This window comes from Aristolochia californica, unplaced genomic scaffold (genome assembly GCF_029961685.1).
Source record: "Aristolochia californica isolate CCGP_79_NKW_82.1479 unplaced genomic scaffold, dmAriCali1.0.hap1 SCAF_9, whole genome shotgun sequence".
Classification (NCBI taxonomy): domain Eukaryota; kingdom Viridiplantae; phylum Streptophyta; class Magnoliopsida; order Piperales; family Aristolochiaceae; genus Aristolochia; species Aristolochia californica.
This window is the reverse complement of record NW_027182290.1, coordinates 804408-829925: the sequence shown is the minus strand read 5'-3', so window position 1 is coordinate 829925 and position 25518 is coordinate 804408. Positions and strand designations below refer to the sequence as shown.

The window sequence follows — 25518 nt, the reverse complement described above, 5'->3', positions numbered from 1 at the left end:
GGAAAGTAATTAGGGTGGAAAAAAAAAAGGGGAGAGAGAGCTTCTCCTCTAATATATGTCTATGTATGTAGGGGTGACACTAATAAACCGGCTCACAAATAGTTCGAAAAAAACTTGGTTAAGTTCGGTTTTTATTTGAGCTCAGTTCGACCTAGGTTAATATGTATAAAATTTAAAAACCTTCGAAAAGGAAAATTACAACTTTTAAACTTCCAAAGAAGATTCAAATGCATCAAGTCGATAACGGCAAGTAACATAGAGAGACAGAGAGACACAGTCGTCAGTCGTCACGCGCGTAAGGGAAGAGCATCGAAAGGCCAATCATATTTCACGACAGGATTTAAAATCTGACGGTCGATTCGCATCTTCCCCATTGGATAAACACGGAATCTCAACCGTTAATCTTGTGAACAGCTTGGTTGGCGGCGACCGGTTCAGCAGCCCATGACGATCACCTTTTTTTTTTATTATCCCTCTGATACGTTTATAAATTTAAGGTCTGTTTGCAAAATGCAGACCTGAGTTGCAGGGCGCGGTCATTGAGAAGCGTCACCTTCGTTCGGATTTCGGTTCGTTGAAGGGAAGGAGCAATGGCCTCGCTCAGTCTGTCTTGCGCTTCGACGGATCTCGCGCGTTTGCAGTAAGTTGAATTTTTGTTTTTGTCTTGGTTTCATGATCTTAGTAGTTGAGTGAGCGTTTTGGTTAGTGGCGTCTTTGGTTTTAACGTTTGATGTGTCAAATTCGGAGGGTTTTTTTCGTGTAACTCTTCTGGGTTATTCGGGAAGTTTTGTTAGATTGTTCCTTGTTTTACTACTAGTTGTCGTGGTGTTGGGTTCTGCAGGCTTACATCTCTTCATTTTTCTTTTTTGACGATGAGAATTTTGAGGTACCGGTTTAGCGGAATTATGTCGTTGAACTTTGGGCGGTTTATCTGAGCTGACGTAAATTACGAAAGAATCAAGGCAGAACCTGCTTAATGCGCTCTCTATAACCATTCTGCTTATGTAATTTGTTCTGATCTCCAAACAGCACTTGATTGTTTATTTTGCTACTGGATTCCCAAATTTTCTTGTTTCTTTTCTCTGTTTTGTCCTGATGACGTCATCATTATTAATATATTTGTTGTCATTTCAATTGTCATTGTACAAAGTGATTCGGTTCCGTTTATCAAAGCTTATTCTTTTCTTTTCGAGAATGTTTTATGAACGATAAAATATAGCTCTTACCAGTATTCGTGGTCCAAATATGGTTTTGCCTGTCTTTTTTTCTGGCTACACAGTAGATCATGTCATACATAGTTGCTATACTGTCCCCTTTATTTTGTCGTGCATTTTAACTAGAAATTCTACTGCACCTCAAACGCTTGAGCTTAACTTATAATACTTTGAAACGGTAAATGTAATGGAAAGATTTATTCTAACTGTAAGCGACATCCTTGGTGGATTTGTGAAGAATAAGGACCACTGGGAAAAGGCGTCATGCAAGGTTCTACGTGGTCCTGTCCAGGGTTTTGTTAAGTTCGTCAGGAATTTTCCATTACCATCTTACCTCAGGTTCTCTTTGCCCTCCAACTTTAGCTTACAAATTGACAAATTTTATCATAATAATAGGAACCAAGAAAACCATTAAACTGTGTTGAAAGAAAAACAAAAATTCTTCCTGATGCTCCTAGTTAAAGTTATAAACAAATAGAAGGTATCTCATTTCTCAATGGTATAAGGAATGGATAGATGTGACCTGTGCTGGGCCTGAGATCTTGATGTTCTCTTCCTAAATGTGTATTCTGTTGTCAATGTCAACAGAAACTTCTTGGTAATAATGGAATTGCCAGGACTTGGTAACATGTTTGCAGATCATGAAGGTATCAAAATTGCCTCCTCATCAACTAGAATTATGTCGTCAAAAGACTCTACTGTCTGTATTCTAAATTTGGCAATGGATAATCTATTAAATCCCAAGGTGATGTAAAGATACATTAGACCCATTAGTGTAAAACTTGACTTTTCCGTATAGATATTTATTACAGCATTCAATGCAACCTCTACTCAAGCTAATTGAGTTTCAAAATGTGTTAGCTGACAAGGAAATTTCTTAGTCACATCTGCATTACATTGTTGGCTTTTTCTTGTGCAGTTTTTATTGTACCCTCTGCTATTTGGCTCTCTTGATCAAACCCTTTTCTTCTCCGATATACGGACAAATAATAGCTGTAAACCTCTGTGTGTATTACAACTATGGGAGATTATTTCAGATGTATCAAAGCTTAATAGTTAAGGCCCATATTATTTTAAGATCAAAGAAACACATTCGAAATTTTGGAAATATTTAATTTGTGAGACTTGTATTTGGACAAGATGCTGACTCCAGCTATCAATCTTAACGAATTCTGCATTTCTTTGCTTTTTATCTAAGAGATTTTTTTTTTCTTTGCATTTCACCAGATCAAACAAAATTTTCAAAGAGTTCAGGGGGTTGCGGATGACAAATCCAGTTGCTGTCAATAGGATTCCTCATTTTCTGTTGCCACTCAATTTAAGAATGCCATCTCTTACTCTTAGGGCTGATGGTGGAAAAAGAACTGCACCAATATCTGGAGAAGGGGATTTAGTTGTTCGGCCTAGGGACTTGTTTACTAGCACAGAGATTCAAACAGTTGCAGTTGATATTACCCCTGCTAATGATGATTTTTACATTAATAGAGATGAGTTCGATTTGGACACTCCAACCGAAGGGTTTTCCTCTATCCCTGAGGCCATTGAAGATATTCGCCAAGGAAAGGTTGGTAGTCTATGTTCATAGATTGTGATGCACGTCATGTGTGAACTATGTCGGCCCTTGACCTAGCTATCTTTACCTATATTGGCTTCATGTTGTTTGGGAAGGGATAGTTTTGTTTTTATTCTTTCACCTTGATGGGATTTTTTTATTTTTTTTGGTTTTAATATTTGCTGCATACATGGTGATGCATCTAGATTACATGCTCACAGCTATACCCATGTTAGAGAAAAGGCTAGCTCTTGGCTTACTGACCAAAAGTCTAACAGGTGAATCATTGGTTGGCCCAGTATTTCTGTTGATCTAATCCAACTTTCTTTAGACTTGTTAGTCCAGTTCAGAGAAAGTAGAAAGGCATTTGTCTCCAGCACAATTTCCCCAAAAAGTAAATTGGTTTTGATTATTGGTGTAAAAACTATCTGTTTCGGGAAGTGTTATAGTCTTTCTTGGTCTTCCAAAACCAGCTTTAACCCGGCTTTGAGAAACCATATTTCGACTATTATGGGACTCAGTCATCTTATCCAAGTTCTACTATCATTGACATGTCTTGGGTGAACTACTTGCAGTTTGTGATTGTTGTGGATGATGAAGATAGAGAAAACGAGGGAGATCTTATAATGGCAGCATCCTTGGTGACACCAGAAGCTATGGCATTTATTGTGAAGCATGGGACTGGAATTGTGTGTGTGAGCATGACTGAGAAAGACCTAGAGAGGCTACAACTCCCTCTTATGGTAACCCAAAATAAGGATAAACAACGTACAGCATTCACAGTGACTGTGGTAAGTATCTGTTGGACAGATAAAATAGTATGAAGTTTTGCTTTTGTATAATTCCGAAACTAGCATCAGTTAATACTCTCTATATCTAAGCAAATGGCTATTGTTATCAGGAACTGGACTAATTTTGTGCAATTTTGGAAATGGTTTGGACTAAATTCTGCTGTATAATTGCCAACAATTAACTATTGTTTACAAGTTGATGTACTTGATGCATTCCTTGTGAAGAACTCATGAAATTCGAGGTGTTGAAGTACTTACAAAAATTCTCTGGGTGTGTTTTGTCTAAAGGGCATGACATTTCTTCACTCTTGTGATGCAATTGTGCCTTATTTTATTAATTACATTATATTTACTTTTTATATGATCGTAGTCTGAAAAGCATTACCATGGTTTAAGAAAACTGATGTGCTTTAATTAGCTTGTTTTTGTTATCTGTTCTTTTTCACCTGAATTCTGATGATTAGTTACTTTTTTCTTGGATTTCATTTTGGAAGAAAGTTTTCTGCAAACTCACATAAAGGCAGAGCAAACCCCCCCCCCCCCCCCCCCCCCCCCCCCCCCCCCAACTCTCTCTTTCTCTCGTATTTTTTACAAAAGCATATTCTACCTCTGGTAATCACCCCTTCTGTTTACCATTTCTTTTTTCTCTCTTATGAGATCAATGACTATCTGTCTCTTGTTAAGCATGTTGTGTTTTGGGCCTTAAAAGTCTCATGCTTTTTAACTACTTTCATCTGGTAACAGTATTCATTTCAGTAACATGTAGCAAGAATAACATTTGTCTGGCTTCATAATGGTGATTACTGCCGTTTTCTCTGCTTCTCACTTGACATATTATCTTCTTTACCTTTTTTCTGGGTATGGTATGATGCACATGCACACCAGCCAAGATAACCAAGCCATCTTTGGGGCTCGAACCCGATACCTCAGAAATAGCCCAACGTGGCCATTGTTGAACACTCAAATCTCCATGTTTTCTCCTTCATTTTATAGCTTGTTGCATACAAAAGGAAAAGAAAACAAGAAGCATTAATCATGCTAGAGTTACGAGAGTATAATTGTAGAAACATGTTTCTATTTAAAATATTTCATGAACTTGAGAATTGCATATCAATTGCCTATCTACTGAGTCTTTTCTTAGTTAAGCACATTCTCTGCAAATTCTCTGTTTGTTTCTGAACTTTAAAATTTGTTTTTTGGTAGGATGCAAAAGCTGGTACCACCACTGGTGTATCTGCGAAAGACAGATGCAACACAATCTTGGCTCTTGCATCCCCTGATTCAAAGTCTGAGGATTTTAACCGACCAGGTCATATCTTTCCACTGATGTATAGAGATGGTGGTGTCCTAAAACGTGCTGGTCATACAGAAGCTTCAGTTGATCTTTCAGTGCTAGCTGGACTGGATCCTGTTGCAGTGCTGTGTGAGATCGTGGATGATGACGGGTCCATGGCTCGATTGCCAAAGCTCCGTGAATTTGCAAAGAAAGAAAATTTGAAAATTATATCAATCGCTGACTTAATCAGGTATCTTCACGTCACTTTATGAAGTATATCATATGACACATGTTATTTGCATAGGCAGAGCCTGGTTATCACAACCATGTGTACTCAGAAACTGAACACTCTCTCTCTCTCTCTCTCTCTACACTTAATCAGGTGTCTGCTTCTTCTTTTTCTTCTTCTACTGGAAAGAGATGCTTCATTTTCTTCTTCTAGTGAAAAGAGCTGCTTCTTCTTCTTCTTCTTCTTCTACTGGAAAGAGCAAAGAATGATTGAAAACGAAAAATCTTGAAGGATGGGAAAACAGAAATTTTTGCTTATTTAGACAAGAAATTTCTGTACATTAAAGACTGAAATGGAGTTTTTATTACAGGTATAGGAGGAAGAGAGATAAGTTAGTGGAACTGTCAGCTACTGCACGGATTCCCACAATGTGGGGTGAGTTCCAGGCTTACTGCTACATATCACAACTTGATGGGATTGAACATATTGCCATGGTTAAGGTAAGTTTTTTCTAGGACTCAAAATCATATATTCTCTCTATTTTTAAAAATTATTGTGTTTATATATTTCACCTATTTATGGAAATCTTATACAGTCCAAGTATGCCATACCTGGATATTTTGGAGTCTTGGGTTTGACAGCAAAACAGTTCTCAAAGTTTTCTAAGCCCCAAAGCAGCAGCAGTTAATTTTGATCTGAAAACCTGAAACTTATTTTGATGCGCTTTTTAGATGACCCATCAATGGATCCTTGCAGATCCACATGGCCGTGTTATTATCTAATGGCTCATCTAATACTGTCAGTATTCATTTACATTTTAAAATATTATGTAGAAAAAATTAAAACCAAAAGGTTCAATGTCATTATTAGTGTCTGCAATGTGATTCCCACCATTCTTTTTCTGATGGAAACAGGGTGATATTGGTGATGGAAAAGATGTTCTTGTGAGAGTTCACTCGGAGTGCCTCACTGGTGACATTTTTGGTTCTGGAAGATGTGACTGTGGAAACCAATTAGCACTCGCTATGAAGCGGATTGAGGCTGCTGGAAGAGGTGTACTGGTATACCTACGTGGACATGAAGGAAGAGGTATTGGTCTTGGGCACAAGCTCCGCGCATACAAATTACAAGATGCCGGAAGAGACACTGTGGAAGCAAATGAGGAACTAGGATTGCCTGTTGATTCGCGCGAGTATGGTATTGGTGCTCAGGTAAATCAGAGGCAACCACCTTTCACTTCTTACCCTCAGATGTATTAAATTGAACCTTCAGTTGCTTAGTTTTCACTGTTAAATTTACTGCTTTTGCAGATAGTACGAGATCTCGGTGTTCATACAATGAAGCTGATGACAAATAATCCTTCTAAGTACACAGGGCTTAAAGGTTACGGTTTGTCAGTGGCAGGTCGTGTCCCGCTATTAACTCCCATAACAAAGGAGAATAGAAGATATTTGGAGACAAAGCGTGCAAAGATGGGCCATGTCTATGGTTCTGATTTCAATGGTCTCTTAAGCGAAAGCACCCTTGGAGCCAACGGTGTAAATGAAAAGGAAAACGAAAATGGTGTTGCCAGACAATAGCCTGCCAGGCATGTTCATGTCTGCTCAAAAAGTGAGTGAGAGCTTTGCTTAAAGGTTGAGGCCCGAGCATGACGAAGACAGTTGATATAAGATGGCTCAGAAATCAGGTATGCAATTGTGACAGTATCCTATTAAACAATACATTCTGGATTTCAGGCAAAAGTGAATTAGATAATATTCTTTAGGCTGATATTTCTGATTGAACTCAGTCTCCAGTCAATGTTGAAAAGGAAGAATTCTAGATACTAATTAAATGTAAGAGACACATATATCATTAGTCGTATTTTTAACCCTGTGATTCTTTGAGTAAATAAATCCTTTTACTCTTCAATAGATGTTTTCCCCAGTCTCCCTTCTTTTATCTCTGTGCAACTTCAATCCAAAGGGGAGTCCAATTGTATTTCTCATAAATTAGCTGAAGAGGTAGTTTCTTTGGGATTGAAGAAATTCTTCTCCCCATTTGTGTTGTTCTTTTTTATATATCGCCAATCCAAGAGTAATGGATTTCAGAGAGCAGAGGTCCTCCGCAGGTCTGAATATAGTTGAACTTCCAAAACTAACCTTGCCTGGAATTTGTACCGGTACGGTATTAGAATTTCCTCTCTTATAAATAAAAGTCTACTCCATATATCTCACTGAGACAGCCAAAGGGCTCACAAGTTTGTCAAAGAGTGAATCAAATGTGCATGAAATAAAAATAATTCTTTATACTGGAAAAGCTCAGAGAGAGAGAGGTTCATTACCTGGGTAAACAAGCACAGGAGCTTCAGCTGCTTGAAGCAATAGATAAATTCTCAAAACATTATTTTTTTTCGAAGACAATCTCAGAACTTGCAAAAAAAATTCTTTTGACTGGCCGCCTTTTAATAGTAGCATATGAACTAAAAAAAACTATGTTTCTACATGTCTTGCAAAATTGATCACCACCGCCAGTTCTGACCATGGAGAAGTGATGACTCGAGTATTCGCTAGTGGGTTAATCCTTGGCTGATGAAAAGGGGCTTCAGCAGGAAGAGATATCAATCCCAGCGACTTCCATCGCATTGCAAACCCACTCCGGAACATCACCATCGGGAAACTGCAAAATAATATAACCATTATCAATACAAAACATGTATAGCATATAAATTCAACTTTTAACTGGCATAAATCGCACACCGGAGAGAATGCATGGGTGACGAAGTAGAGAAGACGTGCAGGACGGTGATTGAGAATGCAAAAGAGATCAGGACAGTGCTAGAAGCAACGATCGAAGGAGCGAGAATGTAGGAAGATACAGCTCCTGCGAAGTGACTGAAACAGAAACTGAGTGGAAGCAGATGGACCTAACTCACCAGAAGACAACAGAGAAGATGGATCGAACCTGGTAACAAGCAGAAGGGCAAAATGGTTACTAGCAGTGACAACAACAGGCCACCCACTTACGAACTAGGCAGTATGATTGAACCATTATCACAATGGAACGATGCTTTCTCAGAGACACCAGCACGCTCAAAATAACTAGCAGAATAGGAAAAAAAGCCTCTTTTATATGAATTCCGATAGAGGCACTAGCGGATTTTCTCACGCAGTGGACAGAAACAACTGACTCAGAAAACAGCATCCACACCAATCATGAGCTCTGGACCAAAGATACCCAGATTTGCATCACGGTTTTCTCTAGAAGCAGGAAGACCTGGTCATGGTCCGCATATACATCCCTGCCTCTTATGGATCCGATTTCAACTGGAACCTCTTCTATCAGTCAACATTTTTTGCCTCCAAACAGTTCACCTCAGGCTCTGCCTTTAACACACTGAGCTTCAGCTCATCGTAACTACCCTCCTTTGCCATCTAAAACCCCATTCACCCCCAGCCCAGATCACACTCCCATAAACCAATCTACAACAAAACCTATTCCTACCATCTGCATCCCCAAGAAAACCCTCCTGGATGGTAGACAATAACTCCAATCCTGTATCCTTCACACCGCACACAGGAACCCAGACAGAATAGCTCAAAAACTGACTGAACTTTCGGGAACTTAACTATACCCCTCTCTAGCAACAACTGGCTTGTCCACACTCTGAGGCAATCTGATTTCGAGAGGATCCTCTCTTCCATCAGGCACTTCGAACCCCCCACACTACTCTGCTTACCACAGTCAAGGAGATTGGCTCACCACCTCAAAGGCCTCCACACCAAATGGTATTTGGTTCATAGTATCCAAACCGACCTCTAGAAAGAAGAAACCATTCAGGCCATAGCTAACGTTCTTTTTCACACTGACTCTGATAAACCAAGAAACCGTGCAGTGGCAAAGGCTGGATATGCCAGGCTCCAAATCGCTCCATCCACCATGCATCAGAATGAATTCCAGCTCAACTCAGCAGTCAACAAGGGCATTTTCCCTATCAAAGTATCAGTTGAAAAAAGGAAAAAAGCCTCAGTAGCAGGAGAAAACAAGCAAGGAAGCAGATCTCAACAAGGGCTGAGTCAACCGTTGCCTCTCTACCCCCCTACCAACACCCCTGCAATGGACCAACCTACCTGCATGCCCAGACAGGCCCCTGACCCCTCAGCCACAGCTGATTTTTTTGTCGTTGCTGTCTACCCCTACTCGAAACCAACAAACCCTGTCGAAACCCGCTGTCAACCTGACTTTCAAGCCTCTCATTTGGCCGATGCACAAACCGACAAATCCCGCTCCCAGAAACCAAATCACACGTAGCTTTCATTACACCCCCCCAATTCCTCACACCAGCTCATCAACCCACTAGAAGCACAACCTCCTCATTATCATTCCCTCTACCCTCAACTAGCGACCATGAACCCTAACAACCACACGAGCTGCAGCTCTTCCTCAGATCGGGCAGCCTACTCTCTTCAACTCCAAGATTGTTGCTATCAGAGTTTGTTTGTCATTGATAAGGAGCACAATCAAACTGATTTAGCAGAAGAAACTGCTGAAACCCCGAAGAGGCCATGGGGCAGGCTGAAGAAGCAGCAGATAGGTAAATCTACTCAAGCTAGTCCAAGCAATTCAAAGAAGATCCCCCTCAAGGAAGCTATCCAAGATCACAAAGACGAATATGATGCTGACACCTGGAACAAAATGTTGGAGTTAGCTGATCGAATGAATGATCAAAAAATGGAAAAAGAGGCCACCACCAAGACGACGACAAAGGGAGTAATAAAAGGAAAAGCGACCAAATGATCATCACATGGAACATCCGTAGAATAGGAGGAGAACGAAAGAGGGCCACCATTTCGGAAATTATGAGCTTGCAAGATCTCCCTTGCCATCTTTCGGGAAATTAAGTGTCAAGTCATATTTCTATGATCAGAGACGGCTGGCCATTAAAAAATCCTCAATGGAAATCTCTTGCTGCTATTGGCACTGCTGGTGGCATCCTTCTTGTTTGGGATGAAGCCACACTTTTTTTTTGAGAAAGTGATGATTTCGTTAAAGCAAAACAGAACAAGATTAGGCATGCCTCCTTACAAGAGGAGCATGGAGGGAGGCCCCCTGCTTAGCAAAACCGTCTGCAACAGAATTTACAAAACAGGGAACATGGGACCAAATACAGGTAATAAAGGGGAAAATGTCCAAAATAGAATGATAGACATCCCAGTGACGCCATGGCGGGAGAGAGGGAGAGGAGAACCATCCGATGGTCATCGCGGAGTCTCCCTCAATGTGAAGCGGCCCGGATAAATGCTCACAAAAGATGAAGAGGCCTCTGAGGAGGGCCAGAAGCTCAACAACAGTGGAGTCTGCTATGCCCATAGGATCGGAATAGGACAAAAGCGGGGAGTTGGACGAGTCATGGAAGGCCCCACCATAGCCAGCCAAACCAAGGTTGCCAAGGGAGCTGCCATCAAAATTCATCTTGATGTACCCCGAATCAGGGGGACGCCAATCTTGCAACTTTGGAGGCTTCGACGAAACTCCTAACTGGGCAAGGGAGCTCCAATTTTCCCTGAGCAAAAGCCCAGAGAGAGCCAAGAACTCCTTCCTAGAGTGGAGCCAAGCAGAGATGTGGCCAGTAATCGAGGAGATAACCTGGCCACGAGGTAGATGTTTGAAGCTTAAACACTTGTTCTTGTGCTAAATCTAGATGAAAGCAACACATGCAAAGATGATCAATTTCCCCAATTTAGGGAGGGGGCTCCCAAGGAGCAGCTGCCCAATTGCAAGAATGTCCTCTGGCAGGCAAATCTGGACACCGAACCGGTTGAGGATGCTCATCCAAATAGACCAAGAATACAGACAGGTAGCAAACAGGTGCCGAGAGGTCTCCTCCTCCAAGCCACAAAAGGGACAAGAGGTGCAAATAGTGAGATTGCCACGGCGATGAAGGTTGACAGCAGTGAGAATTATGTTGAGCCCGACACTCCAAAGGAAGAGTTTGATTTTCGGGGGAGCGGAGAGATGCCAAATAAATTCAACCTCGTGCTTAGGGGTAACTGAAGTCCAACCCTTGATGAGGGTGTAGGCGGAAGAGACGAAAAAAGTACCACTCGCCTCCGGCTACCAAATCATTGAATCTTCCAACGAGTCACGGGGCCTAAAGTCAGAGAACACCTCAAGGAGTCGAGAAGCAAGCAGGGCATCCACGTCACCCAATCCTCTACGTAATTGGAGATCCCAATTATCCAGTCTCCAGGCATCCGCTATCGACATATCGCACTGTGTGGAGGCCCGCCCGATACTGCCAAATGAGCCCTTTAGATGCCCAGAGACCAGAAGTGGAACGAGCGACCATTTCCAACGAGAAAATGGATGCCCAAGTGAAACAACGGAAGGAGTGGAAAGATAGCTCTCCAAATAGGAGATAGAGAAGCTCTCCTCCCTCTCGAGGTCCACCAGATCTCATGCCGATTAAGCTTGGATGCCACCATAGGTCTCCATAGATTATTGCCAGCAATGTTGAATTTCCAAATCCACATAAGGAGGAGGGCCATGTTCATGTCCTTGGAGAGCCTAATACCTAGACATCCCCTAGATTTGGGAGTGCATACATTTGACCATTTCACTAGATGGTACTTAAACTTAGAAGAGGTGCCTCGCCAAAGGAATCTTCTCATCATGCCATCAATCTGATAACAAATCGTGGCTAGGCAATGCATGAATGAGAGGAAATAGTTTGAGATCCCAGCCAAACAAGATTTGAGTATAGTAAGCCTCCTAGCTTTGGATAGAAAACGACCCCTCCAGGTAGCGAACCGACGATCCAATCTCTCAATAATCGGGCTCCATAAGTCCTTGTCGATGCAGAATGTAAAGAGAGGAAGACTGAAGTATGTGGTGGGGAGGGTAGATATAGAACAGCCCAAGAAATCCGCCATGGATCAGAGTTCGTCTGTGTTGATATTAAACCCCACCAGAGATGTTTTCTGCCAATAGACTTTCTGCCCCGATACAATCTCAAAAAGCCCCAACAAAGCCTTGATCTTCACAATATAGTCCAAGGATCTGACCCAAAACAATAAGGTATTATCCGCAAATTGGAGAAGGGGAACGTCAAAAGACTCACAACTGCTAATCGGCCCAAGCCAACCAACCTCTCTAGCCTGATAAGTCATGGTCGATAGAAGCTCAGCCACAATATTGAATGGGAGAGGGGAAACCGGATCCCCTTGCCAAATACTCCTGGAGCCTTTAAAAAAGCCACAAGCAATCCCATTGAGAAGGAGGGAGAAAGAGGCCGAAGAAACAAATGATCTAATCCAACCACTCCAACGGTCACCGAAGCCCATTTGACCTAGCAGGTCATCTAAGAGATCCCAGTTAACCCTATCGAATGCCTTCTCAAAATCAAGCATCAAGGCAAACCGAGGGCTACGAGAGCGTGAGAAATGGTTGAGGAGCTTGTGAGCCACCATGGAAGAGTCAAGGATGTTCCTCCCCCATAGGAAAGCACCTTGACCATTGTGGATGACCAAGGGAAGGAGGGACTTCAATCACCGAGCGAGGAGCCGAGCAATAATTTTGTAAGAGCTGGAGATGAGGCTTATGGGCCGAAAATCACCTGGCTGCTCCACATTGTCTTTCTTCGAAACTAAGGCAATAAAAGAAGCCCTCATACTTCTGAAGGTGATGCCATTCTTATGAAAACCTCGAACCATGTTGTGTACGTCCTATTTAATACAAGGCCAAGCTCTATGATAGAAATGTCCATAAAACCCATCCGGACCAGGCGCACGGTCACAGGTCATACCAAGAACAGCATTCTCGATTTCCACCAAAGAAAGGGAGCTCAATCAGGGAAGCGGCAGCATTGGAGATTTTGGTAAAGTTGAGGTGTTGGAGCCTAGGACGATGAGGGCACTCCTCTGAATAAAGATTTGCATAAAACTTGATCAGAGAATCAATAATGAAGGATCTGTCCGAAATTACCCCATTGTCCACACACAATGAGGTAATTCGGTTAGTCCTCATCACCGAGGCGACGACATGAAAAAACTTAGTATTGGCATCTCCCTCTTTCAGCCATCTAAAGCGGGCGCATTGCTTCCATCTCACTTTCTCCGAGTGGAGAAGAGTCAAAAGACGAGCCTAAAGAGCAACGCGAGAAAAGAATTCAGAGTTGGATAGGTACCTTTGTTCTTTAGCTTGGTCAAGGATATCAATCTGGTAAGTGAGAGAGATTTTCTCGGCACCAAGGGAGGACTTCAGGTTGGAGGCCTAGGACTTCAACTTACCTTTGAGAAGCTTAAGTTTCTGAGGGAGGTCCCATTCCGCACGATGACCGTCGGTAAACTCGGACAACCAATCAGCAAGGCGGTGGTCAAAATCCGCCTCAAGTAACCAAGAGTTTTCAAAGCAGAAGGGGGCAGGACCCCATCAACCAAAAGATGTAGAAAGGAGAATCGGTCGGTGATAAGATCCCACCCGGTGGAGAACCCTGCTCGAAGCATCTTCATAGATCTGGAGCCAATCGCTTCTCACTAGAAATTTGTCCAACTTGGAGAGAATAGCTTGTTTCTACCCATTCGACCAAGTAAATGTCATTCCAGATAGAGGAATCTCAACCAGCTTTGCACCCCCTATAAAGTCCGCAAAACTTCTCGTGAAAGCGGAAATAGAAGTGGCAGGAGGGGATTTATCATTGCAAAATCTGATCGCATTGAAATCACCCTCAATGAGCCAAGACAGCAACCATAGTTGAAGACGATTGTGAAGCACCTCCCAAAAAGATTTACGTTGTCGGTATCTAGTGAGTCCATATACCCCAACAAGCCCCCAAGTGCAACCAAGGCAGCAGTCACGGAATTTCAAACCAATCGAAAATTGACCAAGGCAAAGATCCGTGAGATCGACCAGGCAAGAATTCCAGAGAACCATAAGACCACTGGAATAACCCACCGCATCAATAGTACGCCACTCCAAGGTAGGGCAGGACCACAATTCCTGCACAATGGAGATAATCGTGCATTGACACGTCGTCTCTTGAAGGATCACAATCGAGGCCTTGCAGGATTCGAGCACTCTGCTAATAACGACACGCTTTCTAGGCGAGCCAACTCCTCGAACATCCCAGGATAGAACAATCATTTCTGGGCTCGTTTGTGGACTCCTAGGTCACCATCACCGGGCAAATAACCTTTGCAGACTACTCCCATGAGTCTAGCAAGGTTCATAATCTGCAGCCAGGTATCATCATCATATCAGTGCCGCTCCGACTGGAGAGTGGCTGCAATTTACTTTGAGTTGTCCTCCGTGGGAATGGGGTGTGCTTGGGAAAGGGTTTATAGGCCTGCAGGAAGGGTCCAAGTGGTCATTTTCTGGAGGGTGTAGTGGGAACCACTTATCAAAAAGGGGGGTTTCTTTGGGGATTGTTAATGGTGGTGGTGGTTGGGTAGGGTTCAAAAGAAAGGAGAAAGATGGTGGGCTAGAAGGGTGGGGTTTGATGGAGGCAGTGGAGCCGGTGTGGTAAAAACAGTAGTGGAGGAGTGGGGTTGAGGGTTTGGTGCTGAAAAGACTGGTTGTAAGTGAGGGGTCACAACGGGGTTGACCAAGGGGCGATAGCTAGGAGTCCAAGCATCCAGGGATGAGTGACCTGGTCTGGCAATGGTCCGCTCAGCCGGATTCAGTGGAGCTGGTGGTGGTGGGAAAAGATTTTGGTCCCCAATCAAGCCTCTAGCATCATCATAAGCAGACAAATCATCAAAAAACCACCTTTGCCCAATAACATTCATCTCCAACCGAAAGCTTAAGATAATGAGATCCCTACCAATGTTGTTGTGGGATGATGAACATTCTAGCCATATCCATACGAGACATCGAGGCCGACTCCGGAGCTTGGCAAAGATTTTTTTTTTTTTAAATAATGCTGAATTTTATTAAGAAAGAGCTCAAACGAGCAGATTGCAAGGGGGGAAGCCTTCCCAAACAATGAGAGATTACTAGGAGGTTCCGAATTTTGCCAATTTATCAACCAAAGAATTGGCTGATTTAGGAACAGGGTTCCAATTACAATGAATGGATGACACAATGCCAGCAATACAATCAGTGGTTAACCAGTGGTGCCAAGGGGGGGAGTTATCTTTCGAACACCAGTTGATGATAGTCTTTGAGTCTCCTTCGATAAGCAGCTTGCCATGGAGACGCTCTTTGAAGATTTGGAGGCCGAATAGAAGAGTACTCACTTCAGCATTATTTGAGTCAGTAATACCCACCGGGCCAACATAGGATAGGATAGGGCCTCCACTGCTCTCTTAAAACACCACCAGCTCCAACTGGCCCAAGACAGCGTAAAGCATTGCCATCAAAATTGAGTTTGATACAGTCGCAAGGGGGAGGATGCCAAGTGGCCATAACCGGATTCCTGCAAGGGCCCACCATACGCGCGATCAAACCCCAATTTTCCCGAAGGGAAACACCCGATAGAGAGGTAAATTCCTTCCTAGTATGTAACCAACTCGAGATAAGGCCCACTGCCTGAGAAGTTGTATTATCCGTGGTGCTAGCCTTGGAGTTGAATCTCCGGTTATTTTGCTCGAGTCATAGGCACCATGGGACATGCGCAAAGCATGCCAAGAGAATTATCTTGCCCAACCTAGGAAGGCAGATCCCCATAACCATCTCATAGGTGCCAAAAAGGTCCTGATGAAGACCCATTGGGAATCCAATCTTCTGAAATATTTTCATCCAGACTTGCCAAGAAAAATCACAATGTAAGAGAACATGCTGGACTGTCTCGTCGCACACACCACAAAGGGAACAAGTACGATCGGGGGTTGTGTAGCCGCTTTTATAGAGGTTGTCAGAGGTAAGGATTTGTTCCCTGATGGCCGTCCACACGAAGAATTTGATTTTACTAGGCGCTGAGAGCTTCCATGGCAGGTTTGCCTTGTGTTCATGCATGTTGTAATCTTCCTTTCTAATATGAGAGTAGGCGGATGCAACTGTGAATCGGCCATTAATGCTGGACAACCATGTCAATTTATCAACTGCATGCTCACGAATAGTAATGTTGCTGAGTCTGGAGAGGAGAGAGTAAAAAGCCGAAGTTTCCTCATCATTTAATCCCCGGCAAAACGTGAGACTCCATGAGCAATCTCTCTAAGAATCGGCCACTGAGCAAGAGAGGTTCCTCGCCACCCTAGAGCCCCCGGGAAATCCTCGGAGAGGGGGGCGGGGGCCACACCATTCATGCGACCAAAAGAGGACGGCCCTTCCATTGCCTGTGTGAAAGGAAGTTACATCTCAGAAAATTGGGAGGAGCTTTTGAATTGATTTCCATATCAAGGATAGTAAGCGAGTAGCACCATCCTCCCTCCACCAGGCATCCAAAGGTTGAAGATAGAACATGACCATATCTCCCCATAGGTTGTTGTGCTTGATGTTGAAGTTCCAAATCCATTTGAGCATAAGGGCATTGTTCATCTCCTTCGTAGGCCTAATGCCTAAGCCACCCCGATTGCGGAGCATGCAAATATCCTTCCAACTCACCAAATGATATCTGAAGGTGTCCTCTAATCCTCTCCAGAGAAAACGCCAACAGATGGCGTCAATCCTATAGCAAACAGAGGTCAGACAGTGCATGAAGGATAATAAATAGTTTGGCAATCAGTAATCATCTGTAAATTCTCCTTCGACCAAAGTGAGTCGCAATCATCTGCAATTTTTCCTCCGACCATAGCTCAATTGGGATGCCCCAGATCGATATCCACTGCCCAAACTGGTTGAAGGGAGTCGACGGATCCCAATCAGTACAGCTTGCATGTGGCGTTTGGCAGCATGATAAGGCATTGGCCTTATCATCATCAATGGAGGCGAAGGAGATCAGCCATGCCAGCGGTCCCAGATAAGAAGCTCTTGGTAGATAATCCAGTCTAAGTCGAGGTTGGAACCAACTCGCAAGTCCAACAAAATTCCAATATAGGTCGACCATTATAACCGTTGCATCATTTGCATGCAGCAACCTTCCATGCACCAATGCGTCAGGGGGGAAGGAGATTTCCATCTCCCGTGGCAACTCAGCAGAGTTACCTGGCTCGAGCAAGACAGCCGAGGCAGCATTTGTAGTTTTTGACAGAATTTGGCCTGAGAGCACTGTGTTGGCCAAGGCCAGGGGGGGAATCTTGCTAGAGGTAGGTCGGGTTCAGGAGATGATGCCTTTCCCGACCCAAGAGCTTGACGCTGCAGGAGCGTACTCCTTGATCGCTACCAGCCAAAGAAATCTTTCGATTCCTTAATGTAAATGTATCCCATGATTTTCTCCCCGTTGTTCTGGACGACTTTACTTTCCCATTGATCTTGGTGAGTGAAAATAGAGAAGCGAAAGGAGATCTGGTTCGACGACTGTCAGTGGCTGAAACAGAATCGAACTGACTGAGGATGACATTACAGTTCGTCGTCGAAAAGGAGATGAAGGCCCTTCTTCCTTCGTTTCGAACCGTGATCCGGATCGATATTCCCGATCTGTCTCTCTTTCGCCCAATCGCTAGAGAAGATTTTCCGAAGTTGAAGAAGGTTTCCGTAGAACCAGAGCTTCTTTCCTTCCTGTTTTTCTTCGATAGAACTTTCTCCCATCCCGAATCTTCTCGATGTCTATCTCTAGAAGTTTCTTCAGCCATCGTCGTCTCAAACGAGAGACATCTTCCCGTCGGAGGCTCACGGCCTGAAGCGTAGGGGTCAAAGATTTGAGCACTGGTTTCCCCCTTCTCAAAGCGACGATCGCTCGCAAGTTTACGAGAAGAGAGAAAGGGAGGGGGGAGGGAGACGCGGAATCTTCCTTTCTGATAGCCTTTTTTCCGTGGTACTCTCTCATCGAAAGAGTTTCTGAAGGTCTAGCGAGGTTGCTGGAGCTCGTAAACCGTCTTCTACCACCATGGGAGGGGGTTGCGACCCCCCGAATGGCTGAGTTGCACATCGCTTCTCTCGGCGCACACTTGACCTCCTGGAAGACTGCATAGGGGCTTTCCAATTGGATTAAGATTCTTGAATAGAGAGCAAAATGACTTTTGGGAAGAACTCTCTTATCTCCTTCAACTTTGGTCTCTCCCTTTGGCTATTATAGGAGACTTCAATCAATTAGATATTGCAATGAGAAAAGTTCTCTGGCAAGCTGGATTTCTTCGTCCATGCGTTCTTTTTTTGTGAATTCATAGGAGCTTGTGAATTGGAAGATGTTCCCACTCCAGGAAAGAAAATTACCTATACTAATGCACAGAGCTCCCCAATCCTATCCGGCTTGGATTGTTTTCTCACCAACAAAACATCACACCAACTATTCCCTCTTGTCGCTGGAAAACTCTTCATCGTTTAATCTTGGATACGGGGCCATGTTGCTTGACACTTATTCCAATAACTAGGGTCAGACCATTTCGTATTGAAAACATTTGGTCAAGGGCCAAGAATTTTAAGAGCATGGTGGAGGCTTGGTGGAAGGAGATGGATTTCCAATACCCTGCTACAGGTGCTCTCTTTGTCAAACTTAAGCAGCTGAAAATTAAGCTGAAATCCTTGTCAAAAGAGACAAAGTCCGTCTGCACATGCCAAAAAGGAATCTCTACGAGCTCAAAGACCTGGACATCATCGAGGAAGGTCGACCTTGACCGTTATGAATTCTCCCTCTGCATTAATTTTGTCAATAAAATTCAAGATAACATCCATCATGATCACATCTACTAGAAACAAAGAGCCAGATATAGATGGCTTACAAAGGGGGAAGACAATGTCCATTTTTTCCATGTTATCGCCTTAGCTTGTCAACGATCTAATCAGATCAATTCCCTCTCAATTAATGGGGAACTGATCTCCGATAGATCGGAGATTACTAACAATATCTTGAGGTACTTTTCAGCTCTTCACAAAGAGGCAATGCCTAACTGGCCCCAACTTTATTGCAACCTCTAAGAACTCTCTGCCAACCTCTCGGCTTCCTTAGAGACTACTTTTTCTGAAGAAGAAATTGGAGCTGCTATCACCTCCTTGCCATTGGACAAGGCCCCGGACTTGATGGTTATAATGTGGAACTGTTCTGTATGGGGAGAGATTTCCTCAATTCTGACATTGCTAAAATGATGAAGAATTTCCATGCAAATGACATGTCATACAGATCACTAGGACTGTTGCTGGTCCCCAAATCAGCAAATGTTGAGACACCGCAGGACTTTCGGGCAATCAGTCTCAATATTGAGCCATACCAGATAATCTCCAAATTTCTAGCCACAAGACTAAATGGAGTTCTACAAAACCTCATTAGCTCCTCTTAAACAGCTTTCATTAAGGTCGAAGTATTCTTGATTCGACAATGGTTGTGCATGAAGTTACAGATTACTTTCGAAGGAATGCCGAGCCGAAGCTGATCATCAAAATTGACTTTGAAAAGGCTTTTGAGATGGTGAATTGGCAATAATAAGATGATGTGATGCTCGTCATAGAATTTAGAGCTAAGTGACAAAGTTGGATTCACAGTTACCTTACTTCAGACACCTATTTCATCCTCATTAATGAGAGCGCACATGGCTGGTTCAAGAGGGATTAGGTAGGGAGATCCTATCTCCCCCCTTTTATTCAACTTGGTGGGAGAAAGTCTTGTGGGTTTACTCCTTAGAGCCTAGGAAATTTGGTTGGCTTCAGAGTTGTCTTACTTTAAACACCTATTTGACCTCATTAATGAGAGCGCACGTGGCTGCTTCAAGGGTTCGAGAGGGATTAGGTAGGGAGATCCTATCTCCCCCTTTTTATTCAACTTGGTAGGAGAAAGTCTTGTGGGTTCACTCCTTAGAGTCTAGGAAATTGGTTGGCTTCAGAGTGTCTCCAACTTCTCTGCTTTGGATATCCCCATCATACAATTTCCCCCCTTTTATTCAACTCGGTGGAAGAAAATCTTTACTCCTTAGAGCCAAGGAAATTGGTTGGCTTCAGAGTGTCTCTAGCTTCTCTCCTTTGGATATCCCTATCATACAGTTCGTTGATGGCAAATTTATTCATTAATGGTTTGGATGACCAAGTCCTCAACCTCAAGGCCATCCTTGCCAGCTTTGAACTCGTTTGTGGGCAAAAGGTAAATGGAAAAAATCAAGCATCTTGGGTTTCAACCTTGACCAAGCAACCATTGAAAAAATGGCCTCTCCTCTTTGTTGTTGAGCTAAACCCTTCCCTACGGTCTACTTGGGTCTTCCTTTATTCTCTTTGAGACCGGACGAGATGTTGTAGAGCCCGGTTATTGAGCAAACGGAGAAGCATCTGTCAACATGGAAGAGACGTTTGCCCTCCAAGGTTGGCAGGCTAACATTGATCAAGTCCTTCCTCAATGGAATCCCTTATACTACACTGCCCAGCTAGCGTTGCACAAAAAATTGAGAAGATGATGAGACACTTCCTTTAGAGAAGTGTTAAAGCATGCTTTATGCATCACCTCGTCAAATGGGACAACATTCTTAAATCCAAGAAGCAGGGTGGTCTCGAGCTCAGATCTATCAAAACCGTGAACCAAGCTATAATGCTAACGTAATGCTGGAAGATCAACTATGACAGCAACTCTATGCGGGCCTCCATTCTGTGAGACAATCAGAATTAATCAGCATGCCTGATGGTTTGGTGAAGGCAATCAATCCAGGCTCTCTCCCCATTTGGCGAGATTGCTAGACTCTTCCTGCTAATTCGTGATGTCTGGCATTGCCAAGTGGGTAGGGGAGACAAAGTTTGATTTTAGCATGACAACAGGGTTGGCCATCAACATCTGAAGGACCAGTTTCCTAATGCTTATTGACTCGGTCAGCAACCTGACCAGACCATGGCTGATGTACTCATATACCAATACTTCTAGACCAGATTGGAACCTTCACCTAAGGAGGGACATTAGCGACTCTAAAGCTGACGAAATCCTCCACCTCTTGCAAGCCCTTAGTAGTACTTTTCTCCCAAGACATCTGAATAACTTGCCTAGCTGCGCCCATCAATCAAACAGGGAATTCACTTTGCTAGTTGTTTCAATTTCCTCAATGGAAGGGTGTCACCTCTCACCAGCAGCACTTCAATGGCCTGGTCCTTGCCCGCCCCGCATAAGATTAAGTTCTTTGTTTGGAATTCCCTACATGGAAACATTTTTACGCAGGACAACCAGCACAAACGAAGCACTACAATTCAGAACACCCTTTGTCGGCTGTGCTCCCGTGTGGAGGAATCTGTCAGCCACATCCTGGTTCACTACCCCTTCACTTTTGAGAGTTTGGACTAAAACAATTGTTTTGGCCTGCAATTTTGCACTGAGGACTTCTAGACCAGTCCACTCTCAACTCCTGGTTGTTCCTATGACCAAGAAAGGCAAAGTGAAGATGAAAACTTGCTTTGCTTTCATTCCCTGGGTCTATATGGCTTGAGAAAAATCAGAGACAGTTTCATGGCAAAGGAAGCACTTCAGGAGCGGTTTCTCTCAAAGCTCTGAACAACATTACCTCCAATTTCCCGGCTGCTGGTTGCATTAAACTCAAATTTGATGGAAGCTCTATGGGGAACCCGGGTCCAGCTGGAATTGGAAGAATTTTCTGCTCAAACTCTGGTGCAGGCTTGCTGTCATTTGCCGATGAAATCACTGCCAAGCTCATTGTGCTGGTTTATGGAACTTGTATCCAATGTAATTCTTGGAATAATATATTAAGATCAGCCAACTCTCCAGCTGACTCCCTTGCCAGAGGAGTGTCTCACCAATCTCTCATTGTGCGAGACTCCCCTTCTCAGGCTTTGTAATTTTCTCAGCTTTTGGCCCTTTTAATACATCTCATTTCTCAAAAAATATAAATTCAACATTTCAAAGGAAGATGACTGTCACACTTCAGCAGAGCAGAATAACTGCAATTTTGTTCTGGAACAATATGAGGTATTTAACAGCCCACTTCTAGGCTAATTATCATATCAAGTTTGCACAATTTTATGCTTTTATCCTCACTAAGTTGGTTATACCAGTGTCAAACATCAAATTTCACCAGAAACCATCGGAAAAGATTCAACTTCAGTGTATAGGTTGAGATTAAATCAAAAATTGCTATGGCTACTGGTCATGTAAATGTGTAAGATTTCATATTCTCCGGCTGAGATTAGCAGAGGAAAGTACATTTAATGGAAAGTTAGTACAAAAAATATTACGTCCAAGAGGGCAAGGTTTTGCTTGAACAAGAGTATCATACAAAAATGTTCAAACAAAACCAAGTATGTCTTTAGGCAGTATCATTTTCTTTTCTTTGGAAATTTCAGGATGCAGCATTTGATAACTAATGGATCTTGATGATTAACATTTTGGATGAAGAAAATAAATTAGCACAAGAATGCAGGGAACCATAGAACAACTTTTCTTTAGATTGTAACGTTTATGGAAGCATAAAATGATGTTTGAGCTGAAAAGAATTTAAGATCAAGAAGAGGGAGATGGAAAGCTTGGAACCTGTTTTCGCAAGAATCCTTGCACAAACCTGCAGAAGGAAATTATTCAAGATCGAAAGAAGAAAAAAAAAAATCAGCTGATCACCATTGTTCATCTTACTCTCGTTACAGAAAAGACTAAAATGAGAAGCTAAAAACACGTACTCTGGGAACCGGCCCTCAACTATTGACGTGTGAAGGTCCTTACTAAGCTGTAAACCGCAAAAAAGATGAAAGTTTCAGTTTGTGGATAAAAAGGAAATGTGAAACCCAACACATTTTAAAACTAAGCAACAATAAATGCACCTGCATCATATATGCCAAATTGTGATATGACAGAAGCTGTGAGCCTGTTGCTTCTTTTGTAACAAGGCTGTGGATGTAAGCTCTGGTGTAATTTTTGCACACCTAATTAAGATAAAATGAAGTGATTAAAAAAAAAGCAATGCAATGACATCACACAAGCAAATCATCAATCGCAACATACCATACACACGCAAGTAGGGTCAATTGGACGAGTGTCATGAGCCATACTGTTGTGTTTCAATTTCAATACTCCCTGCATGCAATTGAAGACAAAAAATGAAGGTCACTCTGAATATGTGCTAATTTAAAGTTACTCAAAGACTTGTGATTAATCCATGTAAGAATAAACTAGCGCATATCAGCATCTTCACAACTTCTATAACAAATCGAGTATAAATTACCTATTAGAAAAATTACTAAGGGGAATTTTAGTCTTTTTACATCAATAGATGTTTCTGAAATCTACATTATCTTATACAACAGGTTTGATTATGTCACTAGGCTTAATTTCATGTAATTTGGTTATGTAAATTGGGAGATATAATGGTTTAATTGATTTTATGTAAGGGTATTTTTGTACTTTGCTAAACCTCACATAATAAATAGAAGAGCAACGAGACTCAGATTTGAGGTCAGTTTTTTCTATCTCCTTTTCTCTCTCCATTCCTCTCTTCCTCTCCTCAATCTTACCATTTTCCATGGTATCAGAGCCATAGATCTTGGTTGGAAGTCCTTATTTTCCATCAGGTTTCTCCATTGAAGGGTATGACTTCCTAGAAAGGGGATTCTTCGAGATTCGTGCCTGACTGGTTGGTAAAAATTTGATTTTTTTCTGTTCTTCTACGATATGGTTGATGATTCCTACTGCCTAGTGAGCAGTTCTGAGTCTAATTATTGCCTCATGAGGGTTTACTAGGTTGGAATTGCCTCTTCCCTAAGTTGTCTGCAGTCTTACTGGTGTTCTCATGCCTACGTCATCCTACAATAGGCTGACATCCGCCCTAATTGGGTTGAATTTGGAACGAGTATTTCTTTAATTGCATCCTTAGCTGTTGTTTGGCCTTGATTGGTTTGCGCACATCAAATTGCCTCTCTAACCCTAATTTCATGATGTGGAGCCCACATACTTGGTACTCACACAGTTAATTGTGTGAAGTTAGGGTTGAATTGAATATTATCCTATTCTGATGGCTGATTCTGGCGAAGTTTATACTCCGTCAAAGGAAGTTGGTAGTTCTTATGGAAAAGATACTTTTGCTATCATTTTAAAAAAATTGAATGGACAAGAATTATCTTAGTTGGGCCAAGTCTGTCCGTATGTATTCGAAAGCCAAGAGAAAGTTCAGATATATTAGAGAAGATCCTCCAATACCTATTAATGATGATTTGGAGGTAGAAGACTGCTTAATTATGACATGGATTGTAAACAATGTTGATTCCAAATTGAGGAATCAGATCATGAATTGTGAAACCTCAAAGGAGATGTGGTTTCCCTAGAATCATTGTATGCACAACAGAGCAATTTCTCTCGAGTGTATGAATTATACACAAATTTCTTTGGTCTCAAGGGAAGTAACGGATCAGTTATAGAACATTATAATGACTTTCTAGTGGTAAGGCATGAGATAAATGTCTATCATCCGTTCACTACAGATGAACAGGAATTGAGAAAACAGTAGAACCAACTGTTGGTTGCTAAATTCCTTGATGGCCTAAGTTCAAAATTTGATGGAGTAAAGGCACAATTACTTACTTCAAATAATGTGCACTACCTTATCCACTATATTTAACAAAATTATGCATGCTGAAAATATTGTTGTACTCAGGGGAGGTAAAGGAGTTAAGGCAGTGGATGCCTCCGCACTTAATACATCTGGTTTTATAGAGTCTTCTAGAGGTCGTAACAGTGCTAGTAGGGGTAGGGGTAGAGGTAGAGATGGATCTGGTCAAGGTCGAGGCCAAGGTGATGGCAAGTCTGAGAGCAAGTGTAATCATTGTGGTAGGACAATCCATTTCTCAGATGAGTGTTGGATCAAGTTTGGTAAATCAACATGGGCAAACTCGACTATTCATGATAGCAATGAGAATCCTACTAAGGTTGTAAGCACAATTATACCAGGGACTTCTGATGAAATGCACTAATTACTACAACAACAACAGTAGCTAGTGCAACATATGGCTCTAACTCTTAGCTGCTAATTCCTCAGCATCTATAGCTCGGACTTTCACTCCGATAACCACTCTGGCTAGTTCAGGTATGTCTGCTCTTCATATGCATCTATCATCTACGTAGGTTCTTGACTCAGAAGCTACAACACATATGTCTGGTATGTCATCTTTATTTCAAATTTCAAAGAATCATCTGATATTAAACATGTTATCTTAGTTGATAGTTTTGTTTCATCAGTTCAAGGAGCAAGTACAATTATTCCTACATCATTCTTGTTTGCCCACTCTATGCTAGTTGTTCCCATGTTTCCTCTTAGTTAGTTGTCTATTAGTCGGTTGAGAAAATCAATGAATTGTTCATTAACCTTTTATCCTATCCATTGTGATTTTTAGGATCTCGTGACAAAGAGGATGATTGGTTTTGTGTTTGAGAGGGACAAGTTGTATTATTTGTAGAGCCATTCACCAGATAATACACTACATGTTTTACATTCTACAGTCAGTCTCACCTCTACAGTGGCATTTACGATTAGGTCATTTATCTC

General features: G+C 42.4%; 2 protein-coding genes across 4 annotated transcripts in view; one reads left to right on the top strand and one right to left on the bottom strand.

Annotated features, from left to right (window-relative positions):
* The first annotated feature begins 534 nt into the window (after nucleotides 1–534).
* Nucleotides 535–7047, top strand: LOC137940513 (bifunctional riboflavin biosynthesis protein RIBA 1, chloroplastic-like). The gene is made up of 7 exons (XM_068785618.1): nucleotides 535–640; nucleotides 2442–2778; nucleotides 3342–3557; nucleotides 4761–5083; nucleotides 5433–5562; nucleotides 5977–6273; nucleotides 6373–7047. The coding sequence occupies exons 1-7, from the start codon at nucleotides 591–593 to the stop codon at nucleotides 6640–6642; spliced, it is 1623 nt and encodes a 540-aa protein (XP_068641719.1). The 5' UTR covers nucleotides 535–590; the 3' UTR covers nucleotides 6643–7047.
* Nucleotides 7048–7325: 278 nt separating this feature from the next.
* Nucleotides 7326–25518, bottom strand: part of LOC137941108 (uncharacterized) — a 45098-nt gene continuing 26905 nt past the window's right edge. For all 3 annotated transcript variants that reach the window (XM_068786370.1, XM_068786371.1, XM_068786372.1), the window contains 5 exons: nucleotides 22986–23057; nucleotides 22805–22906; nucleotides 22664–22710; nucleotides 22521–22548; nucleotides 7326–7720 (listed from right to left, as the gene is read on the bottom strand). In XM_068786370.1, the coding sequence (XP_068642471.1) occupies nucleotides 7646–7720; nucleotides 22521–22548; nucleotides 22664–22710; nucleotides 22805–22906; nucleotides 22986–23057 (324 nt within the window). In that variant the 3' untranslated portion in view covers nucleotides 7326–7645. The remainder of the gene's footprint in view (nucleotides 7721–22520; nucleotides 22549–22663; nucleotides 22711–22804; nucleotides 22907–22985; nucleotides 23058–25518) is intronic.